The 27,374-nt window shown below is 40.1% G+C and overlaps 1 protein-coding gene across 1 annotated transcript in view; it reads left to right on the top strand.

Moving 5' to 3' along the window:
• Positions 1–27,374, top strand: part of LOC138928268 (piezo-type mechanosensitive ion channel component-like) — a 569,725-nt gene that overhangs the window by 345,219 nt on the left and 197,132 nt on the right. The window contains exons 4-8 of the mRNA XM_070284921.1: positions 2,584–2,876; positions 2,936–3,444; positions 3,501–3,561; positions 10,806–10,967; positions 11,024–11,171. Coding sequence (XP_070141022.1) covers positions 2,584–2,876; positions 2,936–3,444; positions 3,501–3,561; positions 10,806–10,967; positions 11,024–11,171 — 1,173 coding nt within the window. The remainder of the gene's footprint in view (positions 1–2,583; positions 2,877–2,935; positions 3,445–3,500; positions 3,562–10,805; positions 10,968–11,023; positions 11,172–27,374) is intronic.

Below are 27,374 nucleotides of genomic sequence, written 5' to 3'. Positions count from 1 at the left end.
GCGTCGCTAGGGTGATTCGCGGATCGCTGAGGTTCTTCCGCCTTTAGGTGTCGCCCTGCGGCTTGTGAAGTACTACGTGGTAGAAAAAGCGAGGGTGGTACCAACGATGCCGACGTGGTCGGTTCTGGCGATATGAGAGCCGGATCCAGCGGTATAGGCGACTTTATTTCGCCAGTGGGTGCATTCCCGAACCGGCGTTCCAGTTCATCGAGGCGATGCTGGATTTCTTCGGAATTGTCAGGCTGCCGCGAAAATGCTATGAGCCGAGCACGTTGCTCGTCCACAGTGTCGCTTCGTTCGAGTCCGAACTCGCCGAGAATGGTTTCCAGCTCCATCTTTTTACGATAACTGATCCATGTGACGCCCATGGTTCACAGGACACGCGAAGAACAAGGATCGAAAATAACAACGGGGCTCGAGCAAGTGGAACTGGTTGGACACCGCGGTAACGACTGGATTTTATGTTGCTGGACACGAGTTTGATGGTATGGATCTCGATGGATCCGCACTGTATGCACGGATCACAGGGTTTTGTTCGAGAATTTTATTTCGATATCTTTTTGGTATTTTATTATGTTTATTCCAATCTTATTTTTTTTATTGTTTAGTCTTTATTTATCCTTATTTATTTTGTATTTGATTGTTTTGATTTATCGATATTTTTCTTATTCGATTTTTATTTATTCGATTTCGATTTATTTTATTCGATATTTTAGCGATCAAAGCTTATTTATTCTTTTAGTATTTATTTTAAATGCCTAAACAGTTTACTGAACAAGGAAATACTAGAAGCTTGTAACGTACACGAGACCGACGATACTACGGATATTTTCGAACCAGAAGAAGGACACATCTTTATTTTCAATGCAAAAGACATCCCCATGAAAACAACTTGTGGAACTTAAAATTGATTAAGGCATCAGTGACACTGTTGAGCTAATTTTGCTGCCTCCTGCCAGATACAACAAATCTGTCCACCCGGTCATCGACAAGAGTCCAGCCGACGTGGTGCAAACGCATTCGGAAAATCCACAGTACGAGGAACACGATAAGATTAATCACGCCCAAAATAAGCTCAGAAACAGGGAAAACAGGGTGTTCGAAGTTGGCGAAAAAGTCCTGGTGAAATCCAATAGGCGGCTAAGCAAGAAACTCTCACCATTATGTGAAGAGAAAATTGTGGAAGCGAACATGGGGACCACAGTCCTCATTAAGGAAAAATACCAAGCATAACCATGTTATCATTCGCTTGGTAATTTTTTATTTTTTATTTTTTTTAGTCATGCTTTATTTTTAATGCTTTGGTGGTGGGCGACCCCATTTAGAACAAATATTTCAATTTATCCAAATTAGAGATTTACATCCAAACCCCTGCTATTCCTTATGACCATAACATCGGCACACGTCAAGGACTACTCGCAAGCTAAATGCATTCCCGTCGTTGATGGTAGTTTTTTAGTATGGGAAAAGTTCGCATTGGTAAAACACTCAGCGAATCTTTCATAATATAGGCGTGTAGTGAAGGAAACTGATCACACATGCTAAAACTCTTGAGCGTTGATGTCGCTCACCTACGCGACCTACTCGACTCATTGAGCATCCACAATAGAGTAGCTTGAAGCTTAGACTTCCTAAGGACGGCGTTGAAGGTAGTGGCGGGAACGCCCGACAGAAGACCTAAAAAAAATTAAAATAAATGCATTTCAATTAATTAATGCAAAAATCAATAACAAAGTAGTAGACCAAATCAATAGAATTTTCCGCATTGTCAATCATTTTCTGAGGTCGGCTAAAGAATCCCAAGTTGACACGGGACACTTACCGACTCGAAATAGAATCGGCTCTCTTGAGTGTGGACAATGGCACATACGTCCATATCCGAGGCACCTTTCTCATCACCTTTACCGAGCCCATGAGCCCATAGTCTTCCATACCTTCACCGTTTGAGTGAGCCTAACTTGGAACGTATTTAAAGGTTCGGGAAGGAGTTCAACAACTATCGGTCACATCATATGGTACTAATTGCATAAGCAATGTGCTGCGCGTTAATCTGCATCGGCTTAACCTATAGGCCAGTCACCCGGTCCCAATTAAGAGAAATGATTCTTCAAATAGGGTCGGCCGTGGGCGCCCTCATTCCCGAGGGTGGAGTAGTTAACTGAGTTATCCGGACGAAGGCGATCGTCCGAAACCAGCGAAGGATCACCATCATCAGTGAGATATATCAATAACGACTGCAGCGCGGGACCACCCAACTTCAGTGCACGAGAGTTGTGGCAAAAAAGATTAATTTAAATGCTAAAAACCAACAGTGTTATTATTTTCTTTATCCGATTTTTCATAAGGCTGCTATATGATATCGTCATCCGACCTAGCCAGTTCAAACTAATAAAAAGGGAGAGAAGACTATCTGCAAAGCTTACATCGCTTGAAAACCGATATACAGCATAATGACTAAACTGATTAGTATTTATTATTTATTATTAAGAAGAGGTTTAGTTATATTAGATTTAACAATGCAAAAAAATTATATTTAAAGTATTAATAAATTTTTTTTGTATTTTCAAAATATTTTATTTTTAGATAAAAAACAAGGCAAATAATATGCGTGAATATAAAAAAAATAAAGACTTTTTTTATGAAGACAGCTCGGATTCTGATAACAAGGACTTAAAAACCAATCCCGTAATAAAACTTACAACAGAACTAATTGTCTTACTAACATTTAGATTTAATCGACTATCAAGGAACTATCGTTTTGTGCATAAAGTGCTATCGGCTGAAAAAAAGACTTTACAGGAAATTAGCAAAGTAAACCGCCTTGGACTATCTAATACTGCAGCAATGTTTAAGTTTTTAAATCAATCTTTAAATTAGTAAGTACCTATTATTTCTTAGCAGAAATTCAAATTTATTTATTTTCTATATCCTTAAGTAAAACAAGTCTATCTAGAGGAGAATCAATGGTAAACTTAGTATCCTATGGCGATGATTTTACTACTCTTGACCATAATGACTTTGTCCGAATATTAATTGCTATGTGGTATTCATTAATTGCTAATACAGAGTCAGTGTGCTACTTGGCAGTATTTTTAAATCAAGCAGCAAATTCCTCTATGATTTCGTTGCCCATGCCGATTTTCGTTCTGTGTTGGGGCGCTTTAACTTTGCCAAGACCAACTAAAACGTTTTGGGTTACTCTAATTACTTATACATTGGCAATGATATTTTTTAAATCTATAATGCACCAAAAAATCGTACTTGACATAATAGTTGAAAAAAAACCTAACAAAGTAACTTTTGAACTGTTTATAAAGTATGGCAATGCTATATATGATCTTCTTTTATTAGTCGTACTATTTTGGCACCGATATATGCTTAAAAAACAAGGCATTTGGACAATGCAGAGAACAAACTCTGAAGTCTTATTGCTAGAAAGAAAAGGCAAGTGGTCCCAATATTTAAAAAATCGATAATGTTTATTTTTTTATAAATTTTAGCAAGTAATGCAAGCCAAAGTTATATAAAAGAAAAACCAGAGGATATTCTTGAGCGCTTAAGGTAAAAATTTCAAATTAACTTCTTTCTCAATGTCTGATCAATATATGATTTATCGGTTATCTAAATAAAAGTTTAGTTATCTTTAATAAAAGCATTTGTTAAATTGAAAAAAAAAATTAAAGTTAATAACACATTGATACCTTGTGTTTTATGTTCTCGCACAGACGCGTTTTTTTTTTTTTTCTTTTATTTCCTGTTTTCCATACGCATGCCAACTCGACATTCTCAAATTGTTGACCCTTCTTCGGAAACGCTGCTATCCTTATATATTTCATCACTTAGTTGAAATGAAAAGAAATTGACTTTTTTGTAAGAAAATGTAATTTAGAGAATTGGTCGGTTTAAGTAGGTGAGATGGGAATCGCCTAAATGGCCTACTCATAGGCCTTAGTATTTAACCGCCGACTCGTTGAGGTCCCATGCCACTAACCTTAACTGTGGTCTTCCACTAAAGGCCTATTTTAGGAGGCAAGGAACAATCTCAAATGGCTGTTCATTTGGTGTGAACTTAGATTTCAAGTTTGTTTTGGCACTGCACCCACTATCAGATTACAACAAATATAAATTTATGACTCTCGGAACGGAGACCAAAAATCGAATCTTTCTAAATACATTGTTGTGTACATTCTAATTAGTTGCAACATAAAGGATAGTGGATTAATTTTATTGGATGTAATTTGTTTTACAACTAATATTGTGTAACTGCCGCAGTTTTCATAGCTTAATAAATATTTTTTACAATTTTATTTCCTTTAATTTTTAATAAATTTTACTTATTCAAACAAATTTTTTTTAATTCGCTTTAATGTTTTTTTAACATTTTGCTTTATTTAAGTTTATTAATTTTACTCATCTTAAACATTTATTATATTACTTTGTATAGCTAAGGCTTGCCTTCGTATTTTTATTATTTTCGTAAAATATTCTATTAATATCATTATTATAGAAATTGCCAATACTAAGGATGTATGGCCAGTAATATGATAAAAGTCCAATTCATGTAATTGTAGCTTATGTGTTTTTAGTTCATCTTTTTCATTTAAAAATTTTTTAATTTCCACTGTATGATTTATTTTTAGGGTACCTACATAATTCTGAGGAATTGAATTTTCTAATTATAATTATAATATTAGAAGTAAAACAAAACGAAAACTTTCGTTAGGTGAGGTTAGGTTAGGTTGAACCGGACGGTGAAGATCAAGGTGTCTTTCGAAAAGGCAAGGAGTGCGCCTGACTTCCTCCTGGAGGCATCTTCTAGCGATGCCAGAACTGGAGAGCCTAGGTATCTCATTCTTGCCCTCGTAAGGGCCGGACAATTGCAAATGAGATGCTCCAAGGTTTCGATTGCCTCGGATTCATCACATTTCCGGCATTTGGCGTTGTCGGTAATACCCAGCTTTCACTCGCCAGTCTAACGCCTTCCTTTGCAAGTTCGTCCGCGGTTTCGTTACCGTCTATGCCTTGGTGGCTGGGAACCCAGTAGATCCTCACTGACTTAGTCGTGCTTAGGCTATCTAGTGACTCCCTGCTTGCCAGTACATTTTTGGAACTGACCGCTGATGATTGCATGGATCTTATCGCCGCTTGACTGTCTACGAACAAATTGACCGCCTCATGTGGACGGTTTATGCTCTGCGCAAGCTCTGCTGCTTTCCTGATGGCGAATACCTCCGCCTGGAATATACTGCAGTAGCTTGGTAGCTTATAGACAGCCTTATTTCAGGGTCTGAACAGTATATGCCCGCTCCAACTCCTCCTTCCCTCTTGGAGCCGTCGGTGTATATATTGAGGTATTGGGCATGGTCCTGGCCTGACTTCCAGTCATTTGGTCCCATAAGTACTGTTGTGTTTACATCCGGGCACGTTCTGGGTATCATGTAGTCAGATGTACTGCTCATGTCTCGACCAATTGAACTGTGCCCGAAACCTTGTATCGACCAGTTTCCTGATGCAACCAGACGTTGCCAGTTCCTATTGTCAGTTGCGCTTGGATATCTAGGGGATATATACCGATTATTATTTCGAGTGCTTTGGTGGGGGTTGACCTCAGCGCCCCTGATATGCAGAGCAGTGCCTGCCGCTGGGTTCTCTCCATAAGCTTATTATACGTTTTCTTCTCCGTGGCTTGCCACCACACTAAGACTTCATACAGCAGAGTCGGACGCACCACGGATATGTAGACCCAATGCATTAGAGCGGGTGAGAGGCCCCATGTGCTGCTAAGCATCTTCTTGGATGAATATAGCGCTATGGTGGCCTTTTTTACCCTCTCTACTACATTGGCCTGTCAGCTTGCTGTCAAGTACAATGCCGAGGTATTTGACTTGTGTTTTAGGGGTCAGCCTGGGTTTGTTCATTTTCAGGGGGATCCATTGCGGCACCTTGTATATCTTGGTGAAGAGAATAAGGTCAGTCTTATCCGCATTGATATTGAGTCCTACCTTCTCCGCCCACTCACATATCTCCCTGAGTGTTGTTTCCATGATCGAGCTGAGGGTCGATGGACAGACTCCCGAGATAATTATGCTTATGTCATCCGCATAAGCTGTTATCTTTGGTGCTTTCCTCTCGAATCTCTTGATTAGGTCGTCTACCACCAGATTCCATAGGAGGGGAATAACCATGGAAGCGGTGCCCCAATCTGATTGTACCCGCCGGCAACTTAGAAGATGTTTTATCCACAATTTGATAACGGGGGACGAGTTGGTCGCTTCTAGGCGATCCATTATTGTGTCCGTGCTAACGTTGTTGATGCGTGGTATGCATCTAGCTGTTCTTTGGAGAGGTTCTCTAGGGACTTTTCTATGTCTTCGGCCGATTCTACTATGCCCGAAGAGGTCGCGAGCCGTGTCGCGATAGTCTCCTTGAACTTTCTCCAGTTAGTATTCTGGGGGTTCCTGAAGACTTATTGTTTTGGGAAGTGTTCGAATGCGTATTGGAACCGTATGTACTTATAATTTGAGAAGGATGGTCTGAGAGACTCTCCATTCTGATATCAAAGTAGCTTGTCCCCTTAAAATACTTAGCTATACATAGGTTGGTTGAGAGTATAAAGTCTAAGAGTGACTCACCTCTGTCGTTTATGTCGGGGCTCCCCCATACGCATTGGTGCGCGTTGGCGTCTATAACCACGAGCAGTTGCTGGTCCATTGGGGTACCGTTAGTAGATGAAACAAATTGTAATTTGCGGACTTCAGTCCGGCGATGACATTGTCTAACGAGATCCATGGCACCTGGACCAAAGCTATGTCGGCGAATCCTTGCTTCATGGCTATGAGGAGTTCCGCCGACGCGACCTTGCTCTTATGGAGGTTGAGCTGCAGCACCTGGGTACTGGGCTCACCTCCATACGACGGGTTGACTACTACGGTCAGGTCACTTTCCTCTCCTTCGTCGGACTCATCCAGCGTCATTTCCCGGTCGGCATCCACGATGGTTTCCAGACCTAGGTCCTTCTCCACCACATTTGCCTTCAGGGTGTGAGCAACCTTATCCCCGGGGTGGCGCTTTTTGAGGCGCAGGTATACGCTACCCATGCCCCACGCCATCTTCCCGTATCTGGGATAGAGGATGTCCTCTGCCTCCTTGTTTATTTGGAGGACTGCACTTGGTATATCCTGATTCTGACGCTGCAGCAACTTCAGCGCCCGGTCTGTTTGGATTGCGATGGGGAAGAGTACCTTCGCCCTTGGAATGGATGGGATTAGATCCCGGTCAACTACCTCTAGCTTGGCCCCCTCCCACAGCGCCTCCAATTGGAAGACCGCTTGCGTCAGCCACTTTCTAGTCGGGTCATCCATGCGCTTCACGATTTTGACCCCATTTAGCCACCCAGCACCATCGAAGGTGGGCATGGGAGCATCGGGATCTTCCTCCATCCGTGCATACAAAGACTCAACGAGCTGCGCATGGACCATCTTCCACCACGCCTCAGGCATTATCGCTTATGTCAATGATTTGATTTTATTTTATTTGCCTGCCACGATCAAATGTCGTTTGGTCACCTCAATAACTTTTGCGGTCTTGTTGGGCTTTCTCGCCATTTGGGGAGTGCCTGCCTCCTTAGTCCCGCCCTGCCGCTTGCTCTCCGGTGCGTCCACACAGGCGCTCTTGGGTGAGCGTTGCCTTTTGTTGGCAAGCGTCCCGTCGATCTCATGTGGGGGAGCGATCTTCTCCTCGGCCCAGGTAAGATTTATCTTCTCTGGGGATAAAGCGTTTTTGTACTGCGCCTTGGCCTTCATATGGCGGACGGGGAAAGCAGCAATGCAATACCCATATCCGGGTTAATACAGTGCAAATTGCCCAGCCAGCGCCTTTGGTGAGGGTTTAGATGGAGGATTTCTGCCAGCCGTACGCTAATGATGTTAAACTATGTTTGCCTCTTGCAAATTCTGATACTTTTATGCTTTTTCAAGCTGATTTCAACAACATGCACTCATAATTTGTTTTTTTTTTTAGATCTGGAGTTCAATTTACCCACAACTTGAGCTTCACCGAGTAAATCGGTATAAATGCATGAAGTAAGAGTGGTTTTTGGTTGAAAAACGATAAAATTTCCTTATTCTTCCCTATTTTTGAATATTGTTTGTGTGTATGGTTCCCACAATATACAAATTATCAAGACCTTATTGAATCGGTTCGGAAACAATACCTTTTGTTCACTCTTCGGGGCTTAGACTAGGACCCACCTCGCCGTCTCCCTTCTTATGCCGTTAAACTATGCCTTTTGGACCTGCCCTCTCTTAAGGATCGCCGGACCTGCCACGGCGTGATGTTCCTTCATAAACTAATCAACGGACATATTTTTCCAGTTAGTTTCTGAGTCAAATACATTTCTCAGTTTCTTCAAGACCATCACGTTACTTTCGACCTATAGCTTTGGTTATTCTTAAACAAATTTCGAGGCAAATAATTTTTTTCGCGTTTTATGTTCGCTTTACAACTACCTGTACTTTTCGCTGTATTTTGAAATGTCCCTTGGCCACCTGATGTGAGTTGGAGCATATCGATTCTAACCTTCTTCAATATCGCAAATCCGCCGTCCCTTTTCTAGGTTTCGTGCGCAAAGTCGATGCTAAGAGGGACACTATAAAGGTTGCCAGCGTACCAAGAAACAGATTGAATATGCCTGATATTAATTTTAAATAATTGTGTACAAATTGTGCGTGATGTGAATGGACATTTTTTCTCGACCTCGGCAACTCTTTTCACACTGCCACCAGAACTACTGCTGGTTAAATTTGACTCACTGTCTAACTGTTAAATGCAAAGTTCTAGCATTGTTTCTCAAATTTTGGTTGGTACGTTGCAACTGTTGCCTTCTCAATTCACTTACTGCTAACATAGCAAAAACATTTTGGTGAAATAGAAACGCAACAATCTTTAAATTGGGAGGGGCAAATCAGCAGACGTTTGCATGAGTTTTCCAATACTTCTTGTCGACCATTTCCAGCACTGCCTCCGACAACAGATAATTGGGATTTCGAATATTGAAAATGATTTTTTACGGCCAGGAATGCGTGTTTTGATTCTATGCAATGAATTGGAACTCTTTTACCGTCTTTAAATTGGAAACTACAGTGGGCCAACATTTAATAAGCCCCTAATTAACAAAACTCTGGTCGAACAATCGCATGGACCAAATAAGGGGGGACATCTGAGTAACTGGCAAAAAAAGCCGATTTTCTAGAATTTTTTTGGCCAAATGAAAAAGCCAATCGAAAAATTTTAAAGTAGGTTTGATAATATTATATGTGAAGTACAAAATACATTTTTTTTAATAAATCGAAAACAAAATGGCGGCTGTGCAGCATTTCTTCGTAGGCCTTTTTTTGTTGAACGATGGACCACGGAAACCTAACGTTCTTAATTTTTGATCTAGAACAAAAAATCAAATTTTGTTAGATTCTATATCTCAACCGCTATCGACACACTCAGAATTTTTTCGATAGTTTGATTTTTTGCAAAATGGTGAGTGATTAGAAAAAAATTTAAATTTTCAAGAGAAAAAAAGTCACAAAATTGTTGATAAAAAAAAGTAAGCAAAAATAAAAAAAATCCTACGTGTGTCGATAGACAAAGGTATTTTGGATATACTGTCAAAATTTCAGATCGATCGGTTATGCCCATATACTCTAATGCAGTTTTCATTAATTAGCTACTTCATTAGAACCTTGAAAGAGTCCACTATATTGTCATTTTGCTTGGATTATTTTGGTAATACGACTACGGTCACACCGACCGTAAAAGGTAAACAAAAAAAACGGCCGCCATTCGCGGCGTATTACTATGAATTTCTGAATTCCTCGTCGAAGTATTCTTGCATAAATAAATGCAGAATCCTTTAAATTTATGTTTTTAACCTATAATGCTTAACATTTTTTTAATTATTACCAAAAAAAAAAAGTAATTAATTTTACAGCGCAAGAACCTTGCCACCGCAAAACATATTATTTTTGCTAATTTTCTAATATATTTTCAGTTCAAAAACCAGCGAAATTATATAAAAATAAACTTCTCATTGTGAGACCATACTGTCGATGAGCTGGCTAATACATTTTTCAATTACAATTTTCTTCATTAAACCCGTATTTTGTTATCGAGTATCAAGTATATAATATGTAGATCTATCGATTATCGCGGCAATGAAGTAGCTAATGCATTATTCTAATGCATTAGAGCGCCCTATAGTCGTCTTGCTCGCACTTGTGTAAAACGCTATAGCGCTGTCAAATCTTTAATGAAGTCTCTAATTAATGCACCAGTGTCATGCCCGTATTAAGATTTGTTCGAGTTAGGTCTCTGGCCAACTCAAAAAAAGTGGTTTTGAGAAAAACGCGTTTAAAGTTTTAAAATCGTATATATTTACATGAGAGGCATCGCCGCAGAATGGAAATTTTCGACACTTAGACACATTTGCCGGACTCTATATTTTGGTATGTTATTTTTAAGACCCTAAAGAATTTTTTAAGCAAAAAAAATTTCACATTTTTAAAAAAAGTTACTCAGATGTCCCCCCTTAAGTTTTGGAAACAAAAGGGATCAAGGGAAATTGAATAAAAAATCCTTCAATCAACAAGGAAATTCGCCTATATCAAAGGGAAATCTGCAAATGTTATCAAATTAAAAATCAAGTAGAAACTAGAACAGGCCTAAATAATATATATATTTTTTTTTTTAAATCATGAATCGGACATTGAAATTCCATTTAAAGCCTTGAAGTAAAAGTATTTTACATCTTATAGAGAAGAGGCTGGAAATGAGCCAATGCAAAGCCATGCAGAGCATTCAAGTTCAATTGCATTTAAACGAGTAATGGATGATGTTCTGCGACCTGGTATGGAGAACAAATATGTTTATCAAAATATTGAATCAGAATATTATCGCAAGGCCATGGAGCGATTGGCGTATGTACTCCTTTTGTTTAAAAATAATAATATATGTAAATAATATTGCTTTTTAGGCGCAAAGGAGGATTTTTATCCGGATTTCATAAATTTTTCGTAACATTAAGACATAAGGCTCGTTTATCGACTGACGTTTATACATTATTATTTCTGTGCGATTTCATAAACTTTTTCGTTTTACTTTTTGGATTCCCCAAATTTGTGGTAAGTTCATTCTACTGATATAAGTATATCATAGTTAATCGTCTTGCTTTTGAATAAGTGTGTCTAACAGAATGCTTTTTCCGTTGAAGTGTTCGAGCCTTGGAGGAAAATTCCCACAGCGCAGGTGTGTTTTTGACAACAATAAGTCGGAGCAATCGTAGGGTTTTTCAATCAAAGTCAGCTCTTCCGTAAAAAAAAAAGTTTTTGCATTTTTCTTGCTCTTTTGTTCACATCTTAAGTATGTTGGGGGTGGGAAAGGTGTGGCCCTTTTTCCGTTGAAGTGTTCGAACCTTGGAGAAAAATTCCCACTGCGCAGTCGTAAACATTGTTGTTATCAAGGGTGCATGGCATAACGCCCAGTGTCATAGCGCCCACGGGCGCTATGACACAAACATTTGTGTCATAGCGCCCGCGGGCGTTCCGACTCTTTTTGAAAGTGTCATATCGCCCGCGGGCGCTATATCATTTTTCTTGTGGGCCTTACGACATTATGAAAAGTGCATTAACGCCCGAACCTAATAATTTTTTGTGAGAATCGAGCGCAAGCCTGCGGCGCTTCTTACAATATTGAGCACTCGATTCTCACAAAAAATTATTAGGTTCGCGCTCTATATTGTAAGAAGCGCCGCAGGCAAAAATTTTTTTACATAAAAATCGCGCGCAAAATTTTTTTTACATAAAAATCGCGCGATTTTTATGTAAAACAATTTTTGCTTGCGGCGCTTCTTACAATACTGAGCACTCGATTCTTTCGATTCTCGCTTTTAATAAAGTAAATTTAAATAAAAAATTGTGTTAACGTCATTTATTTCAATTCGAGGAATTGGTCGAAGCGGCCATGCTTTTGCAATTTGCGAGCTAATGCAGCGTTAAAGGACTCCAATGAGCTTGTTGTTCGCATAACCTGAGCGCGCACAGAGAATACATCAGGTGTGGTCTGGGGAAAAAAAGTAAAAATACATGAATAAAAGAAAAACTATTAAAAAAGAAAAATAATCTTACTTTAACCATCCATTCCTTTTCAAAGTAATTTAGAAAACGTTTCAAAATGTCGTCACTTTTTTTTGGCAGCTCCAACAATTGGTCCTTCAAAATAGTAAACATTTCCTGAATTTTCGGAGGCTGAATTAATGGCAAGCTGAGAAACGTCCTGTACCATTTGTAGCAGTCCGTATTTTTTAATGTGCCTCCAAAATTAGGAATTTTTAAGCTGTTGCGCCTCAAAGCTTGACAGTAATGAAACCAGCAGCCATTTATTGTTGCCGTTGGGAACACAGTTTTTAACGCTTTTCTCAAAGCTATCTGATAATCTGTGGTAAAGCTATCCGGCTGAAACTTAAAAAAGTTGGCATTCAAAAATGCGAACAGGTGCTCGTAGAACTCTCTTGTCTTTCTCGTCATCAAAATGTAAATAAATGGAAAAGTCTGCAATTAGAATAAAAATGGACATGAAATTATTTGGTTAAATATCACACAAACTGTAAACACTTACATGGTTCCTGAATTGATAATGAACCATTAGCAATTGTTTAAAGCCGCAAGAAGGCACCGTATCAAATGTTCCATCTATGAAAAAGTGGCGTTCTCCTGGCCTACTTTCAATATTCTTCACAATGCTTGGCGATAGGAAAATGCAATAAGCAAAGTTTTCTTCCACAATAGTGCCCCTATAAAAAGGTAGCTGATTTTGCTTAGAATTGCCATATTCTTCCTGGAAAGCGTCATCTTCAAATAGCAATTTGACTTCACTTGGCGACTTGGGGTTTTGCATCGCGTTTTTACTCCGGATCCTAAACAATTGCCGTCTTATTTTAGGAAAAGCAACTGAAGAAGCCGCTTCTCCGCTTTTGAGGCATTCTTCGTAGAAAATGTCGCGCACGCCTTTTCTTTTTAAATTTTTTTGCTCACATTGATTCTTAACATTGTTAATTAGCTCTAGTCTTTTTATTAGGTCTTGCGGAGAAGCATGGTTGTGGCTGCTCTCGAGACTCATTTGAGTACACACACCACTATTGGACAAGGCCACTGAAACACTACAGTCTTTTATGTAGCAAATATAACGCGAACTTTCCTTTAAAATACTTTTAATTTTAAACAATTGTTGCTGGCTTGTAAGAAGCAGCAACTTAGAATTCTTCCTAAGTCCAGGTACAATTTTATATTCATAGCCGGATTCCATTTCACGTGCACTTAGCTTCGAGATCAGTCGCAAACTGAATTATTGTGCCAAAAACATGTAAAGCTCGATTGCAAACGAGATAACACATTAAACCGTATTATTAAAAACAGTAATTTCATTGATTCTTGATAAACTTTGCGAGTTTTAAGAAATTGAGGGCGTTATGACACAGGTTGAAAATGTCATAAGGCCCACGGGCGCTCTGTCATTTTCGGTGCGGGCGATATGGCACATTTAAAAGTGTCGGAACGCCCGCGGGCGCTATGACACAGGGCGTTATGTCACGCACCCTGTTATCAATACGAAGTCAGAGGCATTAGGGGTATTTGACTCACACAGGCATACATGAGACTGAATAATAAAGCTTAAAAATAAGACCGTGATAAATACTCATCAAGCTTGAACTCCAAAGCAATTGCTGCGTGATCGGCATTCCGGCTCGACAAAAAACCCGTTTTTTTATCTAGTATGCCAATTCTGTCTTCTTGCTCGGTTTTTAAGTGACAGTTGAAAATAATCGATGTTTGACAAGTGAATCGATGTTGGCCGATTTTTTTTAAACATCGATTGTATTGAATAAACATCGATGTTTGTTCCAGTACTAACTCACGTCGAGCTTTTATTAATTTTTAATTTTATTATTTTTTTTTTATTTAACAAAATCGGGGTTTTGACTACAAATTTTGACAAAAAATCGGGAAAAAAATTTTAAAAATAAAAACGCTACGTGAATACCTCGGCACACTTATCCTTTAACGAATGAGGTATAGTTTTTTCGATCGGATAATTCTGTGGAGGGTTAGGATGTACACCGCAAACCAACTCCCTACCTCTAAATATTTTTCAATACAAAATTGATCAAAACCTCTTCAAATGTTGTGTTATAATATGTGTTCACGCCAGAAAGCCGCTTAATTTCGGGCCAGCCTCCAATGATCCCGTACGCTCTCCTTTTCTCTCCCCCCCTCCGGACTTCCAGTCCATAGAGCAGGGGTGCCCAAACGTTGCTTATGGCAGAGCAACTCACCAATACACATAAATGAAAACACAAATACATTTACGCAAACGTTTTTTTCTACTTCAAATTTCTGCACTGAAAAAAATGAAAGTAAATGATATCTTGTGAAATGCCTTTGAAAATTAAACTTCCTTTTATTTACTAATTCGTTAAAGCAAACAATGCATTGGGGCTCACCATTAGTTTCTGCAATATCAAACATCTTGCATGCAACGCAAAATACAACTGATTTTTCGCGATGTACATTTTTCGATGATCCAACAACAATTTACATTCGGACAAGCGAGGTAACGGTGAAGTCTATGAAAAGTGTTTTTGCCGAGATCAACGAAGACGCGGAGAATGAAGAGAATTCGCAAAATTGTTAGTGTAATCTGCTTTGCTTATGGAGTGAGTCTGCTTCCGAAAGTGTTTAGCATTTATTTAAATTACATACTACAAATACAGTCCACTTCACTCCGAAACATATATTTACAACAGATATATGACGACGATCCATCATCGGAGTCCTCAACTGGATTTTGGCGAAACGTTTTCTGGCACGTGGAATGATTCCTGGACTTCATAACCAACTTGCTTGCGACTCAACAACGCTTCCTTTTCAATTCCTTTTTACTTTCCAACACACACGCAGGTGGTGTGAGTTCTCAGAAAACAATATCCGCCATACCCACGCCCAGACTACGTTGGCAAAACAGTGTATGCCTCGCACGAAAGAACAGAGAATCAATAATAAATGAAGCAAGTGTATACCCACAAAAATCGTTATAATTTGAATTAAAAAAATAATCTGCGACATATATAAATATATAACCCTTAACCCGACATATGAAAATTCCAAAACGTACCATAAGAGAAGGTTTTTAGTATATCGCGGCAAGGCAGTTGCCCACAATATTCTTCGCCATGGCACGTGGTGCTCACGGGGTTGTTGGTTTAAAGGTGGGTGTTGTGGCAAGTTGCTGCCCACAAGCACCAGTCGCCTTATAATCGCCTCGGAATCGGTAGAGTAATGCCGAGTCCGGATCGAGACCGGGTGGTGGCCACGATCAGAGAGATAATACGGCAAGGTACGGTTCCTGCAGGGGCTTGTCACCGTGGCACGTGTTGCTCACGGAGTTGTTGGTTCTGGGATGGGTGTTGCATTAGGTTGCTGCCCACAACGATCAATCACTTAGTGCTCGCCCCGGTAGCCGTTGATTGCTGCCTAGTGCGGATTGAGACCGGGTGGTGGCCACGACCAGTGATGATATCCCAACTGGCCTTCCAGCTTCGGCTATATTAAATAAAAACGCTCGATGAAGGAGATGTGCCTTTATTGTACGGCTGCCAGTCTAGAACTAAATTTACAGAAAAAGTTTAATCATAACCCTAGCTCGCACAGATCACCGCCGTTCACCAGCTTCTATCGTAAGCCTTCGTGTGCCGTCGGCCGCTGCTATGCTTTTATCGCAGTTAACCGTTGTGTTGTTAACTACTCATCTTCTTTTTAAAAATGGACGTCCTCGGCCATGTCCATGTTAGCAAGGACTTGTGTCACCGACATTGATGCTGGTGCAACTGGCCTCTGATTGTCGGCATTTTCAACTCCGTTATATGCTGCAGGTTTTCTTCGTTTAAATGGTGAAGAAAGGGCAGGCCTGGAAGCGGGTGGTATCTGGATGCGTTTCGTTGCGGTGGTCAGCATGCCCGGGGGGATCGTTGGAATGGCACTAAGTAGTCGGCGCTAGGTCGCTTGGCTGAGCCGACCTATAGGCTGCCGGTTATATGTCCTCATCAAAGTGTGGTACCAGGCCGGTGTGTGCGAACTGTCTATCTATCATATAAATAAAGTATTTAGTATAGAAAATGTAGTGATTTCTTACTAGCTATGTAAACCCTTTTGAAAGCTTTTTCAGAATCGCCTTTGGGTCATTAGTGTAAACTTTAATCTTTAGTTTTAATCTTCTACTGATCATGGTTGTGTGAGCAGTCAAATGAGCCTGCATTTCGGAATTGACGGTAAGACACTTCCTTTTCAAGTTGTCAATGTTCGAAGAACCAACCAACACTTAATACAGTAAGCTTAGGAAACAGTTTTGTAGGTGCCCCTTATCGAATATTGTCTTTGTGGACCACCCTCCCCTTAATTAGGAGCGTTTCCCCCAAATCAGCATAGACTCTATTCTCAATATACAGAGGCATGAGTTTATCCCCCAATCTCCTATTGGATTTTACTAAAACTTTCTCACCAACCTCAAATACCCTATTCTGCCTAGCCGGATTATTTTGGTCTAACTGCTTTTGCTGTGCCTTCTTAAGGTTTAGGCTTCCTATTTGTGACGGAGTGAAATAACCTATTATACTCTATGGTTGCCTGAAGGAATAATTCAATAATATCGTAAATTTTTCTTAGGACACCTGGCAATCTCGATGAGAGTACTGTGGAACCTTTCCACCTGACCATTCGACAAACTGTGTAAAGGTGAGGCATTTGCTACTTCAATATCATACTGATTATCGCATCGTATCGTTTCGGAGTTAAACGATGCCTCGTTATCGCAATATATTGATTTAACATTAGGGAAGAGGTTCACTAGCTGAAGAATCGGGACCTTTACATCTATTATAGCACGCGATGCTACTGGCTGAATCACTGCAAACTTGGTAAATTTATCAACAGCCGTAAGGAAGTGCTTTACTCCTGTTGAAAAGATGTCCATATGTACCATCTCTCCTACTCGCGTTGGTATTGGGGTACTTCCTAATTCTTGCTTTAATAGGTGCCTATAATATTTTGCCTTTTGGCAAACCCTGCAGCTTAAAACGACTTCGTCTGCGATTTTAGCCATTTTTGGAAAATAATAAGTCGAGTAGCACTTGTTTAATGTTCTCCTGAGCAGCTCTATGAGCCCTGTTATGGTCTACAACTAGAATTTCTTTGTTCGTCCGGTTTGATAACGTCCCCCACCTTGCATCTTGCAATGCCAGAATTTCGTAGAAGGAAAAAATCGAACCAGGCTATCCTGAATCCGGGCCAAGACTGGAAGCTTACAGTGTATGGCATTCACTACGTTGGGAGTAAATACGTATTTTACTAACTCCAGTAATGACACCCAATCAGTGATATCAATTTGATGGTGAGTCTTTGTACCAAAAACTATAAATAGCCTTTTATTCGGCGTGGACGCCTCCTCCAATTCGATTTGATTCTGGAAACAGTTAAGTGGCTTTTCCGTGGCCTCAATGACAAGTGTTGACGATTCTTCACTATGAATAGTGGCTTGATCTGACGCTGCTGAGCTCTGCAAAGCGTTAATATTTTGACGCGACAAAGCGTCCGCCACACAGTTTTCTTTCCCTGGCTTATACATTACTTTTTCACCGCTCTCTTCAATGCGAGCTTTCCAACGCTTAAGTTTTGAATTCGGGTTTTTGTCAGATATAGCAAAAATAAGTGGCTGATGGTCCCTACAAATACTGACGGAGACTATCCAAAGTCCATACGATTGCTAGTAACTCCCTTTTATTCGTGGCATAATTTAATTCCATATCTTTCAGTGTTCTGGATATCATTGTTATAGGGCCTGTTTCCCTGAGATAAAACTGCACCTATGCCTAAGGATGATGCATCGGTCGTGAAACCAAATGGCCGCGTAAAATCTGGGTTATGAAGGATAACGTCCTCTGATGCAAGAATATTTCTAAGCTTCTCAAATGAGCTTAACTGATGCTTATCACAGTTTACCGAAATGCCTTTTGAACGGTATTGGCTGACCCTGCCACCTTCACCCTTCAGAATATTTGTCAAGAGTCTCGCTATTGATGCGAAATCTTTTATGAAACATCTATAGTAACTCGCTAAACCCAAGAACGATCTCAGCTCGAACAAATTGCTTATTGGCATCATGAAGGCTTTTTAAAACTTGCCCAATATGAACAATATGAGATTCTTCAGTCTCTGAAAAAACAATTACGTCATCTACATTGTAGTGTACAAAACATGACGGAATAGCCTTCTCGGTCTATAAGGGCCTACCAACTATGCTCGTTCCGTAAAGGTGGTTCTTTAAGACGCTAGGTTCGAGGGTGCGCATTCTCGCTGTGCTCGGGTCCAGCTCGTCGGATGGGGTGGGGTTTTTTTCTCCCCTAGCTATCTTTGTTTACAACACAAATAATATAATGCGCGAGATAAACTAAATAAATCGGACTCTAAAGTGGTAATGGAACAAATCAAATAAAGTACGGAATCCGCGCCGCCGCGTGTAATCACCAATTAGAAAGGGAATCCTGCTCGGTTAGGGGATCACAGGTGTTATGTGTCCCGTTTCTCTACCCACCCAACCTTGACAACATATCTAAATTTGGCTGTAGTCCCAAATTAAAGAAAAATTTACATTTACTTCCTCTTAATAAATCTTGGCATGAGTACTCGACGAACGGAGATAATGATAATTTAAGCGACCATGTTTATGTTCATAAGAATACAAAAAGGTTTAATTTTAATATCATATTCCCTTAACACAGACAACTAACAGCTATATTTACATGAAACATTAATTCAATACGAGGTAATTTTTGTCAATAACTAAGTAATTAATTGGGCGGAATATCTCGTCTCAAATCATCTTATATATACATATTTTAATCTTATACGCATATAAACGCTTATCAATACTCACAATAGCTCTTACTCTCACCGATGTATCATTGGGCCCAAGATGACTCCGATGTAGTGGCTGTCTAATTAAGAATTTAGGTTACATATATATATAGAGAGAGAGAAAGATATTTCAACAACTTCCCAATTTCATATTGCTTAGTCTTACATATTAATTTATTTAAGTAATTTATGTGTTAATTCATAGTTTAGAAAAAGAAACAAAAACAAAACAAAACAGAACCTTCTAATTAATTTTTATAGAATTTAATATCGAATCTAACAAGAACAAAAACAAAAGAGAATATATAGATATTTAATTCATGTTGTCGAAACAATCACATAGCACGGCCGCTGCAAGGCGTTTTAGTTGTCACTCATTTATTCTTTCTTAGCTCTTATTCCTCCAAAACTCCTACACTAAATTTTGACTGGTGCAATATGAATTGGGTTTAGGGGTTAGTTACGTAATACTGTGTAACACTGATGCATCTGCTCGCCGTTTTAAGCTTGTATCGGGGTCTACATTGCGCTTTGGAGCTGAATTCCATCAATCTTTTCAGCCTCCCAGACCCTTTTCCTAGGCGTAGATTAGGAGCGGCTGCCTCGGCCCTTTGAGCGCGATCTTGGTTACGTAATCCCTCAGTCCAAGTGTCGGCACCCCCTTTTTGCTCAGATAGCGGCGTGTACGCGGCTATAGCCAAGTTAGAGAGAGTTGACGAAAAGCGCTGTCTAAGCCCTCTGGCCTAAACTAACGGCCGATGCCTGAATAAAATCAAATTAGAATTTGGACGGCACCTATTTCTGAGACATACCTTCGGCACAGCAACTAGCACTTTTCACTCTGATAGTTCCAATAATATTTCCTTTTATTTATCAGCTTATATACTTTCATATAATATTATATAATTGAAAGTCAGTCACACGTGTATGAAAGGTCGAAAACACTCGCCACGAAAATGATATAGACTTCTTTATGGTGTTAATAGCTCGCCGAATATAAATGGAATGATTTCACGTGAACTTTTTATTCTATGCCTAAACTCCCAAAAAAAATGCGGTTTTAGCTGAAAGCTTTGATATAGCGATGAAATCGGGTGATGTTCTTGCATTCTTTCATTCCACCTGTTCAAGTGCAAGTGCATTAGCGAGGGAGTTTATAAGAGTTTGCTATCTTAATTGTACCTAAACATAAGCGTTACCTAAAGTTTTGTTTTTCTAAAAGGTGGATACTACAACCACAGATAATGGAAGAAGACCTATTCGCAGGGGCATTATCTGAAATTTTGAAGACTCTAATTGTTTGTTTTCCTGGTTTGCATATCTTTAAGATGGTAAACACCCAACTTTTTGCCTTCCACGTCAACCAATTCATAATAAAACGGACTTCTCTTCTTTTGAACTTTAGCTGGTATAAAAACTGGAGCTAACTTTGAGCTAAATTTCTTACTGGCATTGCTTTGTGTAAAGTTCCTGGCAAAGACGTCATCGCCTATCTGAAATTGTACATTTCGACTTCGGAGATTGTATTGCCTGGCGTTTAGTTCGTGTGATTTAGTCATGTTACTCTTGGCTTCTTGTCTCGCTAGTTTTATCATATCTGGGTATTCTAGGCTAATGTCATTGCTAAGCAGATCTAAGTTACGCAGCAACGCATAATCTTTTCCATTGAGGATCATGTTTTGGCCAAATGCAAGAAAATAGGGATAGTAACCCGTGCTTCGGTGCAACGCAGCTCGAAGTGCACCACTGATAGCGTTCAAATTGACGTCCCAGTTGGTGTGATCATTTCCGATATAAGCGCGAATTGCAGCCAAAACTGATCAGTTTAATCTTTCACTCGCATTGGCTTGTGGCGAATATATTGCTGTGCATTTATGTAAAAAGGAAAGGGATCGAAGCAGGCCGAGAGCTTGGAACTGACAGCAGCTAAGCAGAGAGAGAATTATTCATTGTGTTTTGGGAGTTCAGCAGTTACAGTTGAAATTAAGCAGATATAGAAGCAGAAAAAGTAACAAAAGTTGAAAAGAAAACGGAAGAAGCAGATAATAGGAAAGAAAACTTGCAAATTTTTAGAAACATATAATATCCGAAAAATTATTATAATAAACGTAACACAAGAGGGAAATACCCATCATACATTTGGGGGCTCGTCCAAACCTGAATTGTAAGTCCTGAGAAGTTTAAAAGGCGTATAGCGGAAGGGAATGAGTGTGAAGCCGTATTACACTAGATCTGTCGCAGCGGATAAAACTATCAGAATGGATAACTTTGGTAAAGCTGGTGAACAGGAGAATGACGATGAAGTTAAAAGAATGCATGAACTTTCCGAATCAAGAGGAGAACAAAAGGCTGCAAGAAGAAGCATGCAGAATCGTGTCGGAACAAGTGGAAGGCAGAATGATACAGCTATAGCAGTTGAGAGCAGCTCGATCGACGAAAACAAAAAAACGCTGAAAGACCTTGTGCAGCTGCTTGCCATAAAGTTTGGAGCGGAGGAGTAGAACAGTGGATGCTCGATTACAGCGGAAAGCTTCGCGAAAATTATTCCAGAGTTTGACGGAGAATCCATTCCAGTGAAGTACTGGTTCGACAATTTTAAGCAGAATGCTGCAGCCTACGGGTTGAACATAAAGCAAATGTATGTCCAGGCTCGGGCGAAAATGGTGAATACTGCAAAATTATTTTTGGAGTCTACGTTTGTTCCTCAATATGCAGAAATGCGTATGCTGATGGAGACAGAGTTCAGTCGTCAATATGTGTGCAGTGCTGATGTCCATGAGCAGCTCCGTACTCGGAAGAAGCGCAAGGACGAATCATTTCATGTATACCTACTGCAGATGAAAAAGATTGCGTCACTTGGAAACATCGATGTACGTTCAGTAATCCGTTATGTTGTTGACGGCCTAAGCATGAGGAGTGATTTTAGATACTCTCTCTACTGTTGCAAAACGTACAAAGAGCTACAGGAGCAGTATGAGGTGTACGAATGCGTGGGCGAGAAGCCGTTCAAACCGAACAATGAGAGGTCGACACCGGACAATAGGATGCAGCACGAGTTCAACCACAGAAAGAATCACTGCTTCAATTGTGGATCTGCAGATCATCTTCGCAAAGATTGCAGGGCTGCCGTAAAATGCTTCAGATGTAACGAGGAGGGCCACATGTCAAGGGATTGCCCTGAATCAACTGCAGATGTTCAAGTTGTACGCAGTGCAAATCGCATGAAAAAGGTGACCATCAACGACGTGGAAGTGGAGTGTCTGGTAGATACGGGAGCCGAAGTATCTATTTTGCGCAAGTATGTCTTTGAAAAAATACCGAATGTCATCTTGAGAAGATGTGCGTCGAAGCTGCGTGGGCTTGGAAAGAGGATGACGTGCCCAGTTGGCTACTTTTTGGCTGAGGTTGCAGTAGATCAGGAGTTGACGACACACAACTTTGTTGTAGTGGAGGATGCGGACATTGAGTATGATGCGCTGCTGGGTTTCGATTTCGTCTCGAAGTTTTCGCTGTCAGCCGACGGATACAAGTTTTCTTCCCAGCTGGAGGAGAAGGCTTGTGAGAAGCCAAAGCAGTATGATAAAGAAGTGTCGCAGCTGATCAAGAACTACAAGGCCGTGAATACAGTCGCAGAAGTCCCAGTCAAGATGCGGAAGAAGGTGCTGAAGAAGCCGCCAACAGATGGATATATAAGAATCCTTGGCTATGAGGGAGTGACCAAGAAGCTGACGCGCTGCAATGCTGGAACAACCCAAGAGTGTTTGGCGGAGACGCCGCGAAGAGCAAGCCTAAAATCAGATCTGGCCAGCAACCACAAGCTGCGTGAGTTGCGCAAAGCCCAGATTGATGGCACTAAGAAGGAGAAGTCACTAGCTAAAAAGGAGTGCCAGCTGCTGCAGAAAAAGTCGACCCACGATGAGATCTTCGCCCGCCGCCAGAAGTTGGCCTACATGAAGATATGCGAGTCCCAAAAGTCGGACATGGAGGACCGCAGAATTTTGAAAAAGAAGCAGGAAAGTCGAAGAAAAGATACAAAGATAGAGATTCAACGAGCGCAGGAAGTGTATAAAAGGAATTTTGACCGAAAACGAAAACCGGAAGCTGATTATAAAGTGGTAGACTTAGTCGCTATACGCCGGACACAGTTTGTAGCTGGAAAGAAGTTGGCAGGAGAGTACATGGGACCGTACGAGGTTGCAAAAGTGAAGAGGAATGGGAGGTACGAAGTTCGGAAGGCAGCAGATTTCGAAGGACCAATTAACACTTCAACCAGTTGTGACTACATGAAGCTGTGGCGATATGTCCAGGACAACGAGGATGATTGGTCATCTGGGACAGATGAGTAGTCAGGAATGGCCGAATGTAAAAAGGAAAGGGATCGAAGCAGGCCGAGAGCTTGGAACTGACAGCAGCTAAGCAGGAACAGAGAGAGAATTATTCATTGTGTTTTGGGACTTCAGCAGTTACAGTTGAAATTAAGCAGATATAGAAGCAGAAAAAGTAACAAAAGTTGAAAAGAAAACGGTAGAAGCAGATAATAGGAAAGAAAACTTGCACATTTTTAGAAACATATAATATCCGAAAAATTATTATAATAAACGTAACACAAGAGGGAAATACCCATCTTACATTTATGTGCACTAGTTAAAAATGCCCCAAATTAACTGGACTTAAATTGGGAACCGTTATCCGTTAAGACAATTTCAGGCACCCCAAAGGTGTAGAATATAGAGCTCTGTAGGTAGTCACATATTTTAGGGGAGGTAAATCTCTTGAGTGGGCAGAGAAAGTGAAATTTCGTGCAGTTATCTACAATTATCAGCAATCCAATGTATCCATTCTTTGTACGCGGGTACGGACCTAGAAGATCCATATATAAACATTGAAAAGGGCGATCGGATTTTTAGTGGATCGACAAATACGACAACTGGAAATGTATTCACGGATTTGGCTAACCATTCGTGGCCAAAACAAATAGCGTTTTACCTTTTCGACTGTTTTACCCATTCCACAGTGTGCTGAGCTTTGCGCATCATGTGCCTCCTGTAGTACTTCTGGAACCAGGGCAGATGGTACCCAAAGTTTCCAAGACTCGTATTGTTCGTCACTGTGACTATTAAACTCGGTTCTTTTATACACGTATCCATCCCCTCTACCTTTAAATCATTAAATCTTTGTTGGTTTTCGTTTACTCGCTCAATCAAGTTTAGGTATTCTAATGATTTAAAATGACTAGACTGTAAATCAATAATTGGACCACTCGCAACAATTGCATCTAAGCCAGGCTGTTCTTGACGGGACAACGCATCCGCAACTACGTTTTCTGAGGCTCTGCGATGTGTAATAGAAAAGTCGAATGATTGTAGTTTCATGGACCACCTTGCAAGCCTTCCTGAAAGATCTTTTTGCCTCATCAGCCACTGTAACGCGGCATGATCAGTCACCACCAGGAAGTTCTGTCCTTCTATATACGGACGAAACTTTTTAATCCCTTTTATAACTGCAAGACATTCTAACTCACTAACCGTGTAGTTTCTCTGAGCTTTTGTTAATTTTTCCGACATGTATGCGATGGGCAATTCTACTCCATCTCGATCCTGCGCCAAGACACAACCAATACCATAGGTGCTGGCATCGCAAATCAAAATAAATTGCTTCGAAAAGTCTGGAGTAATCAAAATTGGAGCTGAGGTCAGACAAGCTTTCAATAGATTAAAGGCCTTTTCCGCATCTTCAGTCCATACGAGTGTCTTTTTAGATTTTAATAATTCAGTCAAAGGAAAGCTTACTGTCGCATAATTTTCAACAAATCGCCGATACCAACCGGATAACCCTAAAAATCTTCGTAGCTGCTTTATAGAGATAGGTACGGGAAACTCATTGATCGCAATTATTTTCCCAGGATCCGTAAGGATTTGGCCCTCTCGAATTATAAATCCCAAATACTTGATTTCGCGCATACAAAATTTTGACTTTTCAACGTTGATAGTCAAATTGGCTTTCTTTAAACAAAGAGCAATCTCTTGGAGGGTAATCAAATGCGACTCAAAATCTTCGGAAAGAACAAGCAGGTCGTCTAAATAAACGAAAACTCGAGTTCTTAAATGTGCAGGAATGACCTGATCCATTAGTCGACAAAGAGTTTGGGGAGCTTTGCAAAGACCGAATGGCATTGTTTTGTATTGATAGAGAGGCCTGTTTGGCACAGTGAAAGCTGTATATTGCCGGGATTTTTCGTTGAGTGGTATCTGCCAAAACGCATGCTTCATATCTAAACCAGTTATATATTTAGCTGCGGGAAGTCGACTTAAAATTCCATCAATATGAGGTAGCGAATATGCATCCTTTTTAGAAACCTTATTGACCTCTCGCGAATCTAAACAGAGTCTGTTCTTTTCCCCTTTCCTCACCAATACGCAATTACTGCTCCATGGGCTTGTAGACTCTTCAATGACGTCTAGCGACAACATATGGTCAACCTCCGCAAACATAAGCTTCTCTATAGCGGGAGAAACTGGCCAATGTCTCTGCTTGACGGGACAAGCTGTTCCTACATCCATTTTGTGTTGAATCAAATTTGTTCTGCCTAATCCTTCCTTAGCAAATGACGGAAATACTTCAACGACAGCATCTAAACAACGTTGTTGGTCCTTGGACAAAATATGCCACTTTGGCAGTTCTTTTTCAGGGCTCTCTCCACCAACATCATATTCTGAAACCTGATTGTCGATAGAAATGTTCTTGTCTAACCCAAAAGTCTATTCCTAGGTATACTTCTTGTTTAAGATCGGGAATAATAAAAAGTTCTAACACATCCGTTTTCTGCCTATATTTTACTTCCGTTAATAATTTCCACACCACTCTACTTTGGGCTCCATTTGCAGTTCGAATACTTCCGGCACATTTCTTTGTTTTGCCTAATGCTAAGAGTTCGAGTGCTGCCTTGCCTCCCGCACAACTTAAAGTTGCTCCTGAGTCTAGAAGGGCATTATATTTGTTTCCTTCGATGCAAACTTAAGTGTAGAGTCTATCATCGGACTTGGACAAAATTGCGGATATTATCTTCCCTCGGTCGGACCTTATAGTTTTCCAGTGCTTCCTCAAACGTTTTGTGGACGTCTTAGGACTCGGACTAATATTAGAAATTATAGATTCTGCGAATAACTTTTTTTTAAGCTTGTTATAATTATCTATCCTAATATGAAGAGGTATTGTGGAATAGTGTCGTTTTAGACCGTCTTTAGACTGTCCTCTTGTACTCTCTTCACTCGGTTTTTCCTGACGACATCCAGATACAACTGGATCGATTAGTTTTTCGGACATGTCTGCTTTTTGTCGAGTGACATGCCCGGTGGTCGGTTTCCCAACGGGTTACATCTCGGACATCGAGGCTTTCGAATATCCTTAGCTCCACACCCAAAACAAAATATAGCCAGCGGCTCTAAGCAATCATCAAATCGATGCCCAGATTTTTCACAATTCCAACAGACAAGATTAAATGGTTTGTGCTGAATGGCTAAGATCTCTTGGTCAGATAGGTGCTGATCCGCTTGGCTTTGACCGTCATAGGAATCAGTTAGCTCATTTATGTAAGAACGGAGTGTTCGAGGCTTATAGGCTTTAATCTCATTGTAAAATTGTTCATGTTTACGGACTTCAACACGTAATTGTGATCTATTTAGAATTCGTAAATGAAGTAGCTCATGATGCAAACTTGGTTTACCATTTCTTATTAATAAATCCACTAATTGGCTTTCGGACATGCCTTGATGAAGCCGGTCAGCTAGGTCTTCTATTGCGTATTGATAGTCATCAAAAGATTCATTTTCGCCCTGTCGTCTCTTCCTTATCTTTTCCCAAATGTCAAGATCAGTTTCTGCTTCCTCAAAACGTTTACGAAATTCTATACAAAATATATTCCAAGTAAAATTGGTATAGTTGCGGTGAAATTTCCAAAACCAATCACTTGCCTTATTAGCAAATAAAAGATGCAAGTGATCACAGAGAAGCTGATAATCATTGTTCAAGTTCTGTTCCGTCAAAGATCGTATCTTATAAATAAAATCTTCCATTCTCATACAATTTCTAGAACCATCAAATTTTATTCGCCAATTTTGAATTATATTCGCAGCTTTTTCTGGAGATATTTGTGCATTCGATCTATTTCGGGAACTACTGGTACCAGAATGGTTACCTGAGGCAGAAACTGGTATACTATTTCTAGTATCGCGATCTCCGAAAGGAATAGAAGCTGGTATCTCGGATATTCCGTTTCTGTCTCGATTTCTCAGCGATGAATTACTACGAGTTAAATTCAAAACAGCCAATGCCATTTTGGTTTTATTAATTTAATTTATTATCTTT

Source organism: Drosophila kikkawai, chromosome 3L, assembly GCF_030179895.1.
Source record: "Drosophila kikkawai strain 14028-0561.14 chromosome 3L, DkikHiC1v2, whole genome shotgun sequence".
In the NCBI taxonomy this organism is placed as follows: Eukaryota; Metazoa; Arthropoda; class Insecta; order Diptera; family Drosophilidae; genus Drosophila; species Drosophila kikkawai.
The sequence above is the reverse complement of the archived record's forward strand: the minus strand, read 5'-3'. Positions and strand labels throughout refer to the sequence as shown.